The sequence below is a fragment of the Gorilla gorilla genome, chromosome 12 (genome assembly GCF_029281585.2).
Source record: "Gorilla gorilla gorilla isolate KB3781 chromosome 12, NHGRI_mGorGor1-v2.1_pri, whole genome shotgun sequence".
NCBI classification, from domain to species: Eukaryota; Metazoa; Chordata; class Mammalia; order Primates; family Hominidae; genus Gorilla; species Gorilla gorilla.
The window spans coordinates 48596588-48612789 of NC_073236.2; the positions used below are offsets into that span (position 1 = coordinate 48596588).

At 39.8% G+C, this 16202-nt stretch overlaps 1 protein-coding gene across 1 annotated transcript in view; it reads left to right on the forward strand.

The window, feature by feature from the left end:
• Positions 1–16202, forward strand: part of ACOXL (acyl-CoA oxidase like) — a 389165-nt gene that overhangs the window by 249962 nt on the left and 123001 nt on the right. The window contains exons 14-15 of the mRNA XM_055378293.2: positions 6523–6632; positions 15291–15402. Of these exons, the coding sequence (XP_055234268.2) occupies positions 6523–6632; positions 15291–15402 (222 nt within the window). The remainder of the gene's footprint in view (positions 1–6522; positions 6633–15290; positions 15403–16202) is intronic.

The following is a 16202-nucleotide window of genomic DNA, read 5'->3' on the forward strand; positions in this document are numbered from 1 at the left end:
GAAATTCTAACAGGAAATCGCAGAGGTGGCTCATCTGGCAGCCTCCTGAGTCTCCACGCTGGGCTCCAGGTGCTGACACTGTCACTCAGTTCCCCAAAGCGCCTGGATAAAGGCAGCTCTTCAGACAGCAGCCAAGGCCCTGGTGTCTAGCCCTACCCCTGCCCCTTCCTGCCGTACACCCTGGCCGCCCAGGCTTCTCCATGCTGCTGCGTCTCTAAAGCCGCTCTGCCTGCGGCCCTGAAAGCCTTTATTGCTGCTACCGTTCCTTCTCAGATTGAGAATTTATGTCAAGCGTGAGTGCGCAGCCCCTCTCTGTGCCCACTGAGCTTTGAGTTCACCTGTCATCTCGTCACATTATCCTGACATGCTGTCTGCTCTTGCCCCTCCCGCAGCACACCAGGGGTTCCTGCATTCTCTTTGTATCCCCAGTGACTACACAGAGCCTGGCATACAGCAGGTGCAGCTTAGGTGTGGAATTATTGAAAGCATGGACTCTGGGCTGGGTGTAGTGGCTCATGCCCATAATCTCAGCACTTTGGGAGGCTGAGGCGGGTGGATCACTTGAGGTCAGGAGTTCGAGACCAGCCTGGCCAACATGGTGAAACCCCATCTCTACTAAAATACAAAAATTAGGTGTGGTAGCGGGCGCCTATAATCCCAGCTACTCGGGAAGCTGAGGCAGGAGAATCGCTTGAACCCGGGAAGTGGAGGTTGCAGTGAGCTGAGATCACACCACTGCACTCCTGCCTGGGCGACAGAGTGAAACTCCATCTGAAAGCGTGGACTCTGGGTTGAAATCCCAGCCCCACCACTTCCTGGCTATGTGACCGTGGCAACTGGCTGAAACTCTCTAGGCCTTAGTTGTCTTATTGGACAATGGGGTGAGTGATTCCATGAACTACCCAAAGTTGTCATGAAGATTAAATTAGGTATTCCATCTAAAGAGTTTGGAACAGAGCTTAGCCTTAGTAGATAGATGCTCAAAGAAAATGAGTAGTTGCTGCTATTAGGTGTTGTATATATGAATGAACAAATGAATGAAGCTCATTCATTCTTTAAGGCTTAGGTCAAAAGCTCTCCTGTTCCATAAAGCTTTCCGCAGTCCTCATAGTAAAGGGATCCACTTTTAACTTGCTGTGCTTCTGTACCTGTCATGTTCTTTACAGGTCCCTCTGAGTATAGTTGTGTGTGCATAGGCTGATCTCTCCATCTGCACTGGAAGACCCCGAGGGACGGCTGTATCTTATTTATCTTTTTAATGTTCCCTATACTCAATATAAACAGTAGGTGCCTTGTACATAGTAAGTGCTCCATAAATGTAGCTGGAAGGAAGGAGGGAAACCAGAAAGGGGAAACCACTTCATATCTAACTGGAAAGAGACACCAAGAAGGTCCAGATTTAACTGAAAACAACAACAAAACTAACCACTCTTAAGTTCGATTGAATTGTGCATGATTTTTTGCTGGGCCTAAATCACTGCTTCAGATCCATCCATCCTTCGTGGTTTGAAGTTCAAATCCATGGTTTTTTGTTTTGGTTTGGTTTGGTGTTTTTTTGTTTTGTTTTGTTTTTGTTTTTTTTTTTGAGATGGAGTCTTGCTCTGCGCCCAGGCTGGAGTGCAGTGGCGCAATCTCAGCTCACTGCAACCTCCACCTCCCGAGTTCAAGTCAAATCCGTGTTTAAGGCCCAGCAATTACTCAGAGCTGCTTACTTGTTGGTTTCTGTGCTAAAGTAGTCCTTCCGCTTCCCTTTGCCCTTCCCTCTCTTCTCTCCCCACTCCTTCTCTCGTCTCTCCCTCTCTTCCTCTCCTCTATTCCCCTCCCCTCCTCTTCCCTCCCTTCTTCTTCTGTCATCCCTTCCATCTCTGCCTATTTCTTCTAGCCAGGGAATTTTTAAAGATTCTCCCCAAAGACATCTTGCCTTGATGGGATGTCCAGCATCTAGAAGAGGTAAAGAGTTAAAATGCATGATGGTGAAAAATCAAGACCATCCACTTGGTCTTTTCTTCATTCTCATACCCATAGGTGACCCCTGAAATGCCCTTCAGGAACCTAGGCTTGCCAGATGTAGGAAAAAGAAATATAGGATGCCCAGCTACATTTGTATTTCAGGTAAACATGAATATTATTTTAGTATAAGTATGACCCATGCCATATTTGGGTGTCCAAATACAAATTGAGTGTCCTCTCTTTTATCTGGCAGTCCTATTGGAACCCCTAGGGCCAGGGCCAGCTTCATGGGGTGAGATTTGTGCGGTGGTACAGGACCCTGCCCTCAGAAGGGACCATGCTTGGTTCAGTGCTCTGTTCTCATCATCATAAAATTCTTAATAATTTTTGAAGAAGGGGGCCTGCATTTTCGTTTTGCGTTGGGCCCCGAATTATGTAGCCAGTCTACCTAGGGCTCCTTGGAGCATGATATGGGGCCCAGTGCCGTAAGTACTGCCACTTTGAGTCAACCTACCACTCTATGGTACAAACCCAAGTATGGTCCCACTGCCTGGATTCATAATGGATATCTGGTGGGATCTCCTTGGAAATCACATTTTTCTATTATAATTAGCTCTAAGTGTTTCTGCTTTGGCAGCAAACTCTACTTGTTAGGCTCTTTAATCCAAGTTTCACTGTACCTAGCATAAATCAGTGAAATACTTAGTGTGAGGAAATGCTGGTTGCTTCATAGATGCCTTGAAAAGTGATTTGACCTTAGAAATAACTTTTATTGGTGTTACATAATCATGTTGCATGATGTATATGATATTTATTGCAAATGCATGTTGATGATGTCATCATTCTGCACAATTGCCAAGCTCATAGTTTCCAAATGTTGGCTATAGATTTGCTTGATTCCTCCTGCAGATGGGACCTTTTTTAAAAGAAAAGACATGGATGTTTTGACTGCTCACTCACCCTAGAGTTCTACTAAGAAAGGGGCTCCTGAGCAGGTGTATATGAAAATAAAGAGTGCAGAACCAGCAGAACGTGCAGAACCAGAGACCTGTGTGAAAAGCCACAAAAACACCACCCACAATCACCTATCACAAGTTGTCTTAAGGAAACCTTGAATAAGTAAAACACCAGGCTTACAGGAGAATGTAATCACTTGTGTTGCTGAAAATAATGTTTCACTTTACAAAACAATCTACTACTAGGTCCATTTTAAGTAATGAAATATCTAGAACTAAAACATGTAATGAATAAAAATTTTTTTGAATTTCTTAGTTTTGATAGTCGCCATTATTATGTAAGAGATCACTTTTTTATTTTATTTTTGGAGACAGAGTCTCACTCTGTTGCCCAGGCTGGAGTGCAGTGATGTGATCTCAGCTCACTGCAACCTCCGTCTCCCGGGTTCAAGTGATTCTCCTGCTTCCCGAGTAACTGGGACTATAAGCACGCACCACCATGTCTGGCTAATTTTTTAATGTTTTTGGTAGAGATGGGGTTTCACTGTGTTGGCTAGGCTGGTCTCGAACTCCTGACCTCAGGTGATCCACCCACGTTGGCCTCCCAAAGTGCTGGGATTACAGGCGTGCGCCACTGCGCCTGGCCAAGAGATCACTTTTTAGGGGAATCTGGGTGTTGGCTGGAGAGAATCATTCTATGCGCTTTTAACTTTGCAACTTCTGTGAGTCTACAATTATTTTTAAATAGAGTTAAAAATTATATATATATATATATATATATACACACACATATATACTACATAGTATATTATAATATATTCAGGAACACCTCTGTGAGGTAAAACAAGCACATCTTCATTGCACACTCAATCTAGGTGGTGACTGATCTCTCTTTGCCTCTGCCTGGTAATTTATAAAATAAAGTACTGGACCTAGAGACTGTAATGCCCAAATCCCGTGGTAGCTGATAGCTTCAATCACTTAATCTTTCACCAAGGGGGCATCAACAGCAGAAAATAAACTCATTTTTAAAATCACGTTTCCTTGTCTCATGACCTAGAAAAGGAGCAAAGATCCAAGTGAGTAATCTGCTTTTGTGATGTTAGCCAGAACCAAATTTATCTCCCTTGTCTTTCTTAAGTTTAGCACCTGAACTTGATTATTGTATCATTCTAATTTTAATCCTAGTTAGAGTGAGTTAGTTCTACCCAATTTTAGTTGCTTAAATGGAAAAAGTGGAAATAGCGGCAGAAGTTAAAGGAGATTATCAAGGAATTGGACGTATTGGATGAGATAGGGAGAACAGGAAGAGAATGTACTTATGCATTTACTCAAGGGTGAGTCCTCGCCTCTGGGCTCTGGGCAGTACATTGTCTGAAGGCACAAGGATGGACACACTCCGACCCCTGGCACTTGCTTTCCAGGCTGCCGGAAGACAGCAAGCCAGTAAACAAGTTGTGGTCTGTAGCACCAGGTAGCCATAAATGCTATGGAGAAAAATAGAGTAAGAGAAAGCTGTGGGAGTGGGAATCAGAGAAAGCAATTTGTTCATACTTGGAATGACATTGCTTCTGCAGCAAGAGTGAGATAGAGTTACAGCCATCATAAATTTTATAGATTAGCAAAAACAAAGTTAAATCTTAATCCTGGTATTGCGTTAGTGAAATGGAACTGGATTGCTGTATCATTTTAATTTTAATTCTAGTTAAAGTCATTTTATTTTCCCCACTTTTCCAGATCCTGGCAGGGTTTGATTCTCACACTTATTTTGTATAGCAGCAGCCATAAAAATGTACATGTTCTTTGACCCATAATGCAGTGATTCTCAATCTCACTGGACCTAATGCCCTCTTTTTGACAATAAATATTTTGTAACACTCCCTTTACTAACCTGAATGAAATCACGGATCACATAACCTATCTAGAGACATAATTGCAAGAATTCAAGACAATACTTAAGGAAACCAAAGGCAAGTTATTTATATTATAAATATATTTATTTAATAACAAAGTAAACATGATCACAGCAAGACATACAATGCCTGCATCTATACTCAGAATTACTGTGTCAGCCTCGAATGCAGATGCCCAGGCTTATGGTCCAGTCACACCTGGGAGCATTGCAGGTTGCCATGGGGATGGGAAAGGAGAGGCGGCGGTGTCACTTGTGTAGTGGCCTAAAGCACCTCTAATTTCAAGGGAACAGGGGAGTTTAATTCTTCCATAGGCCTGGGACTTGGAAAACCTGAAAGCTTTGGTGTAACTAAGTTCAGGGCTCTTAACTGCCTGCATGTATTTTACCACATGGCATTTGACAGGACACGGGGTATGGCACCGTCCTCTGTTGGTTGAGACGGTCCCATGCATTTCATACCTGGCTCTGCCCACCAATGCCAATAAAGCTTCCCCAGGCAAAAATGCCTTGAAAGTTTTCAGCATCCCTCTTATTGGCAGAGTGGCCCTCTTTAAGAGCCTCTGTATCAATCAAGTTCGTGGGGATTTATTCTCAGGAAATAATACAAAATATGACTATGCTATTTGTCTGCTTATATTGCTATCAAGGTTATTATGACAATGTAAAACTGGAAACAACCTAAGTATCCAACCAAATGGAAATGTTTAGTTAGCTATGATTTATCAAAACAAAAGTATACGGTTAGTAAATAAACAAATAGAATTCTACATAACTGCAAATCAAAAATGTCATTTATGATATACTGTTGAGTTAAAGCAAACATAACATTTTATATAATCTGTATAAAAACATGCATGCATATAAAGCAAAGAAGAAATATTCTTAAATTGATAGTTAAAAGAGAATGAGTCAGCTATCTATTGATTTGTAACAAACCACCGCAAAACTTAGTGCTTTGAGATAACAATTTGTTAGCTCATGATTCTGTAGGTCAGCAGTTTGGGCTAAGCTCACATGACGTGGTTTTTCTGCTGCTCTGCTGGTCTTCCCTGGGCTCACTCATGCTGTGGCAGCAGCATGTTGGGGCTGAGTGGGGGCACGCTGGTCCAAGGTGGCCTCGTTCACATGTCTAGTGGTTGTTGCTAACCATCAGCTGAGTTTCTGCAGTGGGCTAGCCATGGACATCTTCTTTGAACCGCCACAGAAGAGCATGCAGTATTTTAGGCCCAAATTATAACTTTAAAGCTGCTGAAGTAGAAGATAGAGATTGAAGTAGAGGATAGAGATTGTTTTATTTGTGCATTTCAATACTATTCCCCAAAGGTCTAATTGACCAGAGAATGTCAGGGGTGAAAAAGAGAACGGACCAGCCTTCTGGTCCACGGAAGGCAAGCAGGTTTTACTAAAGTGTCAGCTAGAACAGTTGGTCCCAGGACCAGTGTTAGAGACTGATACAGGCAAGAAGGGAGAGCAAGCAATAAGTAGTTAATGAAGTTGGCCACAGGGGAGGATGGGGGATGGTGTGATAAATGCCCCACATTTGCCTTGGGGAAATAGAGACCCTTGTAAGAATGAGGTCTTGTATTTGATTCCTTCCAAGGAGTTTTCTAAGTGACAAATAGATCTTATTGGGTTGCAGTATTAAAGATACTGTCATTTTTTACACTGCTGAGACTGATGAGCGATAAACTCTTTGCACAGGTTGTGGGGCGGGAACTGCTGGCCCAATACACCAAACAGTATGAAGAAAAACCACTCTTTGGCCTGCTCCAAAACTGGGCTGAATCTGTGGGGGACAAGCTGAGAACCAGGTACGTATTACTCAGGCCATCATCATCTGCCTTCAGTGGGTTATCATGAAGCCTGAGTTCATACAGCTTTGGCATAACTCACTCTTGCTTGAAATTTTTAGTGTTTGCTATATGCAAGAAATCTGTGAATATGTAAAATTAATACTCATACACTCACTACCAACTTAAAAACTAAAACATTGCTCATTCTGTTCTTTCTCCTTGAGTTCCTTCTTTAATTCATGTTCACTGTTCCAAGCAGTTTACAGATTTTAATCCTAAAAACCCCATGAGGTAAGTTCTTATTTCCATTTCACAGATGAGGAAACTGAGGCACAGAGGTTAAGTACCTTGCTCAAGGTTACATGGCCAGTGAGTGGCAGAGGTGAGATTTGAACCCAGACAGTCTGGCTTCAACATCCATGCTTTTGGTTGTTTGTATTAATCTTTCAGTATTGTCTGTTAGCTTTATAAATAAAGCATAATATATGTAGCATTTTGTAACTTTGTTTTCCCTCAATATTTTGTTTCTTAGAATCGTTCAAATTGTTAAGTATAGGTGCAGAACTCCTCTTCACAATATTCTGTAATATTCCATCCTGTGTATATGCCACACTGTACTTACCCATTCTAATCTCTGATATCTTGGACATTTGGGTTGTGTATGGTTTTTTGATATTTTGCATGATGCTGTTATGAAAAACCCTGTACATGTTTTCTGGGGGATGTGCACAAGAGTTTTTATGGGGCTTTCAAACTTAATTGACATTACTTAGAATAAGAAATACACTTTAAATCACCATGGACACCCATATATCCATAGGACCTCCACTTCAGACGCAACTGAAGCAAACAGTTCATGGAGCAGTGGCTACCTTCCTATTTATTACTAGTGATGCTCTCTGATATTTTTAAATTTTATTTTTAAAGAATACTGATCTTAGCAGAATATTGATTTCAGCCAGATGTGGGGGCTTATGCCTGTGATCCTAGTACTTTGGGAGGCCAGGACAGAAGGATTGCTCAAGCCCAGGAGTTCAAGACCAGCCTGGGCAATATGGTGAGACCTCTGTCTCTACAAAAATAATACAAAAATTAGCCAGGCATGGTGGCACATGCCTGTGGTCCCAGCTGCTTGGGAGGCTGAGGCAGGAGGATCGCTTGAGCTGGGAGGCAGAGGTTGCAGTGAGCTGAGATCATGCCACTGCACTCCAGCCTGGGCAACAGAGTGAGACCCTGCCTAAAAAAAAAATACTGACCCCAACCCTTAAACTGATTTTATGACCTTTTAGTTATTTGCAATCTGTTGTTTGAAAAACACTCCCCTACGGTATATATTACCTAGGAATGGAATTGCTGTGCTATGGAGTAATGTTCAACTTTACTAGATAGTGACAAATTATTTTTCAAGGTGGTTGTATAAATTTACACCCCCATTAGCAGCATGTATCTTGTGGGGCCTTATTCTGTTCTCACCAAACCTTGGTACTATCAGACTTCTTAATTTTTGTCAATACAATATAAGAAATGATCTCTCACCCTGACTTTAAACTGAATTTTCTCAATTACTATTAAGGATGAGCATGATTTCACATGTCTGTTTGCCATTTGTATTTCTTCCTATGTGAAATGCCTGTTCATGTTTTTTGCCTATTTTTATTGTGTGTGTGTGTGTGTGTGTGTCTTGTTCTTATTGATTTTTAAGGGCTCTTTATCCTTTGTTGTTATAAATGCTATAATTATCTTTTCTATGTTTGTGGCTTGTCTGATATTTTCTTTATCGTGTGTTTTGATTGAGATAAATTCATTAATTATAGTCGAACTTATCAATCTTTTCTTTTATATCCAACACTTTTTCTGCATCATCTATTCTGAGGTCATGAAATCTATATCTTTAAAAGTTTGAAAGTCTCACCTTTTACATTTAATTATTGAATCCATACACATTTTTGTGTATGGTTTGAGGAAGGGATCTAATTTTATTTTTCTCCTTTGGGGACAGTCAGTTGTTCCGGCACCATTTACTGAATTGGACATTCTTTTCTAGTAACCTGCAAGGTCTCTTTGGCATTTATTAAATCTCCATCTATTTGAGAGTTTGTCTTGGGGCTATTTTGTTCCTAGTCTCTTTGTATATTTTTGATCCAACAATACACTGTTATAATTACTCTGGCTTTATAATAAAATATTACTATAGTATTATATTATTATATCAGAAATGTAATTCAGAATTGGGTTGGCTGTTGAGAATCTTTGGCCATTTCATGTAAGTTTTGTAATAAGTTTGTCAAGTTTCTTAGAAATAAAACAAAGGATGAATATTGTAGGATTGTACTTACACGACATACCTAGAGTAGTCAAATTCATAGAGATAGAAAGTAGAATATTGGTTCCCAGGGGCTAAGAAGAGGAGAGAATGGGTAGTTATTGTTTCATAGGTACAGAGTTTCAGTTTGGGAAGATGAAAACGTTGTGGAGATGAATAGTGGTAATGGTTGTACAACAGTGTGAACGTACTTAATACCACTGAACTGTACACTTACAAATAGTCAAAATGGGCTGGGCACAGTGGCTCATGCATGTATCAGCACTTTGGGAGGCTGAGACGGGTGGATCACCTGAGGTCAGGAGTTTGAGACCAGCCTGGGCAACATGGTGAAACCCCGTCTCTACTAAAAACACAAAATTAGCCAGGCATGGTGGCGCATGCCTGTAATCCTAGCTACTTGGGTGGCTGAGGCAGGAGAATTGCTTGAACCCAGGAAGCGGAGGTTGCAGTGAGCCGAGATTGCGCCATTGCACTCCAGGCTGGGCAACAAGAGTGAAACTTCGTCTCAAAAAAATAAATAAATAAAATTAAAATGGTAAATGTTTTGTTATTTACCATTTGTTATTTGTTATCACAGGCCTGCAAACCTGCTGAAAGTTTCTTTGAAAATATATTAAATCTATATACTTGCAGAAAGTTGACATATTTATAAAGCAGGTCTTCCTCTCAAAGATTTTCATCTTCAAAGTGTCCTTCAGGGTTGTATAATTTTTTCCATACATACTATATCCTTTCATAGATTTATTACTAGTTACTTTATAATTTTGTTGTTAAAAGAATATTTTTAAATTATGATTTTTATAGTTAATGATTTATTATACATGCGATTGGCTTTTGTTTATAAATCTGACTGTAAAGAAATTTCTTTTAAATGTGTCTGTAGATTCTTTGGAGGTTTTTTCCATAGACACTAATTTGCAAATTATAAATTTTTATTTCTTCCTTTCCAACTGTTATTTATTTTATTCTTTTCATGTCTCGCAGCAAGAGCTAGGACCACCAACACAATTTGAATAGAAGCCATCTTACAAGGTGTTCTTTTGTCTTATTGCTGATTTTATTTATTATGTCAGAGACAGGGTCTTATGCTGTCTTCCAGGCTGGAGTGCTGAAGTTTTTGATAGACACACTTTACTTCCTAAAGAAGCTTATACATTTTAAATGTATTTGTGTCATTACCAGATTAATTTTATCAAATGATATTTTTCTGCATCTGTTGAAATGATCATATATTTCTTCTTCATTTTGTTAGTTTGGTGAATAATTTTTGCAGATCATCTAATGTTAAACTACCCTTGCATGCTTAAGAAACACTCAATTTTGTTATGCTGTATTATCATATTTATATTTTCCTGGATTTGGCTTGTTAGTATTTTTTAGGGGGAGGAGATTGTATATTTATAGTTTTCCATTCTTGTACGTGCCTGATTTAGATTTATGTCAAAGTTTTACAGCTCTCATAGAGTTATTTTGGGGGGAGTGGTTTCTTATTCTGTGAAAGAATTTCATAATTCATCAAATTTGAAAATAATCCGGGCTTGGTGAGTAAACTATTTAATTAGCTTAATTGTTTAAAGCCTAGGCTTTTCTTTTCATGTTAGTTTAAGTAAATTGTATTTTTCTAGGAATTTATTCATTTGGTTTTGATTTTATTGGTATAAGTTTTTATGTGTACTATTCTATCATTACCTTTTTAACTTCTGCTAGATCTGTAGTTGTGTCTCATTTGTCATTCCTAAAATGCCTTCTTATGCTTTCTCCTTTCTTTGTTGTTGTTGCTCAGTCTCATTCAGATGTTTGACTGGTTTATTGTTATTTTTCAAACAACTGATTTTTCCGTTTGATCCTTTGTGTCATACCTTTCTTTTCTATTTCATTGATTCATGCTCATGAATGTATTGTCTCCTATATTATACTTTTAGAGAGCTTATTATGCTTTTTTCTTTTGTGTATTTTTTAATTTTTTTTTTTTGAATGAGATTGGTCCCTCAAACCAAAAGTATTGAACTAGTTTCTAAGGAAACTATTCATTAGAAAATAGAATCTCACAATCCTGATTAAACACATGGAAAACACAGTAAATGATGGCCTGGGATTCTTTATAGCCATTGGGATGACGTGAAATTGAGAAATCTGTAATCTGTCTTTTTTTCCCCTTTTTTTATTGCTGCTCAGGACCCTGTTTATTCAAACTGTGGTCCATCTTAAAGCTTGAAAACACGAGCTCCTACATGTTAGGACTGTTTCACTGGAGTCTCTCTTAGTTTAAATGTCTCCATTTGTCTTCATACTAGAGCTAGTGGGTCTTCCTAATATTTCTAGCTGTTGAATAGGACGTTTATAGTATGGTTAGCTTTTTCCTCCAATGTATTAGTTTGAAAATTGTCCAACATATTAAGGAGTTGAAAGAATAGTACGACTCCCCACCAGAATCAGTTCCATCCTTGCAGGAAACTTGTTCCCCAACTGGCCACAAATCATCTGCCCTTTCGTTTCTTTTTCAGATAGCAAAGCAGGGCTTGACTCCATCATTTTGGAAGCATGACACGCTCTCACCCATATGCAAATCTGTATCCCTAGCACATTTTCCAGCACAGAGTTGAGATGTGCCAAAGGCAGTATTCCAAATGTAAATATTTGGAAAGTTCCAGTCCATTTATTTTTGTCTCAGTTATTAACCTCCAAAACAGTATACATCTGTCTCCCACACATCTAGGTTTTACTGATTCAGTCCCTGTGTTTATCTACTTAAATCCCGAAACTTTACTTACTCTGACTTTATATGAAGGAAAGCCTTTGTCATCAACGTGTTTTCAGCACTCACTGTGTACCGGGCACTTCTCTAAGCATTGGTGATCAGCAGTTACGAGGGGCTCTGCCTTCATGGAGTCTGCACTCCGAGAGCAGTAGGATGGTAGGCATAGTGACAGCCCTGAGAAAGGTACTCTTGAGCAGGTGGGGACCTGAGGAAAGATGGGCTGAGAACTTCCTGGTACCCTTAAATCCCTCCAGTGGGCACCCATTTGTCCGCACAGTAACTACCCCTCATTTTGGCCTGGAAGGAGTCAGTCATGGTACTGAAAAGCCTCCATGGGATGAGGTAAGGCAGATGGAGCATGGCAGAGGAGCCCTGGAAGGAAGTGGCTTTGAAAGGGGGTTGTACCTGGCTCTGCAGATAGCCCCATTCAGCTCTGGCTTGTCCCTGCAAGGGTTGTCTCTCTTCCTCCTGCATGGTAGCCTGCCACTGGGGCCCCTCCCACTCTCATCAGCCTGTGGACCTTTAGGAGGTGGTGGTAGATGTCCAGGAAAGTCAAGATTTTGCCTTGCATCCAACGTGTTTTTCTACATTATGCTGTAAAATTTACAAATATTCAGCAAAGTTGAAATAATTTTACAGGAAGCATTTATGTACAAACCATGGAGATTCTATTAACCTATTACTGTACCTGCCATATCACTATCATATCTATGGATCTGTGTATGGAACTCACCCATCCATTCACCTTCTCTTTTTGATCCATTTCAAAATAAACTGTAGACATCAGCACATTTCTAAATAATTTAGCATGAGCGTCATTAACTACAGTTACATATTTAGTTATAGTTCTTCTTATGTAGAATTTACATACAATAAAATGCACAAATCTTAAGTGTACATTCACTGAGTTTTGACACATGCATAAACCTATGTAACCAAACTCATATTAAGATATAGATCATCACTCCAGAAAGTTCTTTCATGCCCCTTCTTGGTCAATCTCACTACGCAGATACAGCCACTCTTCTGATATTTTCCCACCACAGATTAGTTTTTCTATACTAGAACTTCGCATAAACAGAACCAGGCAGTATGTACTCTTTTGTAGCTGCCTCGTGAAATTGGCATAATACTTTTTGACATTCACCCATGTTGTTGTGTGTATTAGTTTGTTTCTTTTCATTATTGTAGTATTTTACTTTATGGATATAGTAGAATCATTCTCTTATGGATGAATAGACACCTGGGATGTTTGCCGTTTTTCACTTCTGTGAGTAGAACCGCTATGAGCATTCTTATATAACCTTTTTTGTGAGCATATGTTTGTATTTCTCTTAGGCAATTAGTAGGAGTGAAACTGCTAGATCATAGGGTATGTGTTCATTTATTTTTATCAGAAACTGTGACAACATTTTGCAAAGAGATTTCACCATTTTACACTCCCATCAGCAAGCATGAGAGTTCTGGTTTCTCCAGATCCTGGGCAACACTTGATGTCAGTGTACTTAATTGTAGTCATTCTGGTGGATGTATAATGCTACCTCACTATGGTTTCCGTTTGCATTTCCCTGATGTCTAATGATACATATTTTAATTTAATTTAAACTTTATTTAAAAATAGAGCCATTTGGATCTTCTTGTAAAATACACAGTTACAAGGAGGTTGCCTTTAGCAATGTTTCTATTTTTAAAGAAAGTCTGCACACTCTACTGCACTGGGCAGGCTCCTAGACCTACATGACATGTGACTCACATGACTCAGCGAGTGGGTGAGATCCCCTTCCTGCAGCACGTGCAGTTCACAATCTCAGGTGGACAAACATGTTCTACAGTCTGAATTCCAGGGAAGCTAATTTCCAATACCAGCCCCTGGAATGACTAAAACATACTTTTCAATAATATATGAAAGCTTTTTACATCTTTCATTAAATAGACTGAGGCGGAAACCCAAACTTCTTAAAGCCCAGATTCAGAATAAACATTGACATCTTTTAAATGTCCCGGTAATTGGCATGTAAATACTTTCCTCTTCCCTGTCTAAATGGAGGGTGATTATTAATTCAGCACTTGGCATCTCAAAAGCACTGCGTCAATTGCTTCTTAACGTTTCTCTCGTGCCTTCTGATTAAGCAACAACAGCCACTTGGGTTTTTTTTTTTTAGTTAATATGAATTTGAGTTATTTGAGTCTTATAATAACTTGCTTCCTCAGGAAGTGGGGAAAGGGGAGGGCAAGAGGTGGCTGTGCTATGGGAAACCCTAAGTGTGAATTAACCCTTCCCCTGGTTGTCTAGGTTATCTAAAGGTTCATGGTGGGGCCATAAAATTGGCATGAAATAGAGTTTCATGATGAAAAGCTCACGAGCTTTTAATTGTGAACTTGGTTGTTTTGAGTCTGTGCTTACGTCTCTTAACTCCTCTGTGCCTCAGTTTCCTCATTTGCCAAATGGGAAAGATGGGAATTGCTGCCTGCTGAAGAAGGCTACCATCTCTGTAGCACGCCCTCCCCTGTGCTTGCACACAGCCCTATCACTTCCCTCCAGGGTGCCTCTTGCTTTAAATGCTGATGTTCCCCAACAAAACCTGAGCTTGACTGAGTTCTGCCTGTGTGACCTTGAGCAATTACCAAATCTTGCTAAGCCTCAGTTTCCTGAACTCTACATTGGATAATTATAGTATTCTAGAATTATCGAGAAAATTGAATAATTCACAGCAGATAATGAGCACAATTCCTGATATGTAATATATTTAATAAGTATTATTCATTGATAAATATTTTGTAACAGATATATTTGATTATTAATATTCAATTATAATAATTATATTAAATGCCCAGCAGTGGTTATTATAAACTCACTTGATAGAGCTGTATAGTGGTTGAGTTATTATTATAAACTCACTTGACAGAATTGTATAATGGGGGCCAGGCACAGTGGCTCATGCCTGTAATCCCAGCACTTTGAGAGGCTGAGGTGGGCAGATCACTTGAGGTCAGCAGTTCAAGACCAGCCTGGCCAATATGGTGAAACACTGTCTCTACTAAAAATACAAACATTAGCCAGGCACAGTGGCATGTGCCTGTAATCCCCGCTACTCAGGAAGCTGAGGCATCAGAATCACTTGAACCCAGGAGGTGGAGGTTGCAGTGAGCCAAGATCGTGCCACTGCGCTCTAGCCTGGGAAACAGAGTGAGACTCTGTCTCAAAAAAAAAAAAAAAAGAATTGTATAATGATTGAGTTGTACATGAATTGTATAATGGTTGATTATACTTGACAGAAATTACATTGCTGTTAACTAAGAAAGACTATGTAAAATATTGAACACTGCTTATAATATAATAGTAAGTGGAAAAATAAGGAAACCAAATCATCTCTATACCACAAGGACAACCACCTAGAATAAACTAGAGCTAAGATTACTGAAAAGAATTATGAATACAGTCAATGAGAGATGGGATGGGGAGATTATGTCTATTGACACTATTTTTCTATAGAAAAAAATATTTTTAAAAAACAAACCTACTCTATTTCTTTCAAATGAAATTCTTGGTGAGGCCAAAATAATAATGATGGTCACCGTGATTTTCTTTCAGTTTCCTGGCATTTAACATGGACACAGTTGATGATCTTGCCTTTCTGTTGAAAGCAGTGAAATTTCGTGAAAGGGTTCTTCAGCGGGGTTTGGTGGCCAGAATTTATTATAAGGTAAAGATATACTGTGTTATATTTTTCCTTTTGACATGTGTTTAAGGGATATCCTTGCTGGTGAACTATCTGTTAAGTTTAGTAGAGGATGAGTCAGCTTAATGACAAGCTCCTGGAAGCGGCTAGAGTTCCTACAGGCCATTTTGCATGACACCGTTGCTTGCTCTAGAGGCCAGGATGCTTCTGTTTAACCCCCTTTATGTCATCTTGTAGAATTCCACCTGCAGGCATCATGTGGCTGCCATGGGAGTTGATGAGTGGTGTAATTTTCAGCCCTTATCAAAGTTGAAAAATCATTGTTTTATGTGTATAAAGAGTACATTGTTCTCTAAGACAGGGAGGGGAACTGCCTCAGGCATATGTAAAAATTAACATTGGGTTAGTCTAAGATGCATTCTGTCTCCTATTAAAATACCTATGAAGCTCTGCAAAAGCATAAAACCTTGTGTCAGCATTGATAGAAATCTAGAGGAAATTTCCACCAAGTACAGTGCCAGTGGGGTTAGTTTGAGGGATCACTGTCCACCCTAGCAATATCTGTTTCATCTTCTGATCCGGCACAGAATAGCCAAGGGAACCCCAGGAGAAGGCTTTACTGCTCCTACTCTATGTCCAGGCCAGGGGCTCAGGGCTGCCATAACAAGAGTCCAGGTTGCTTCTCTCCTTCTGCATGGGAATTAGGTTCCAAGCCAGCCAGAATTGGATTCCTGCAATTCTCCCCCTCCAGTTCACCCCTTTTTATATGAATTTCAAGGTCATGTCTCCTAGTATAACACAGCAGGGGTAGAAGGGAAGAGGAT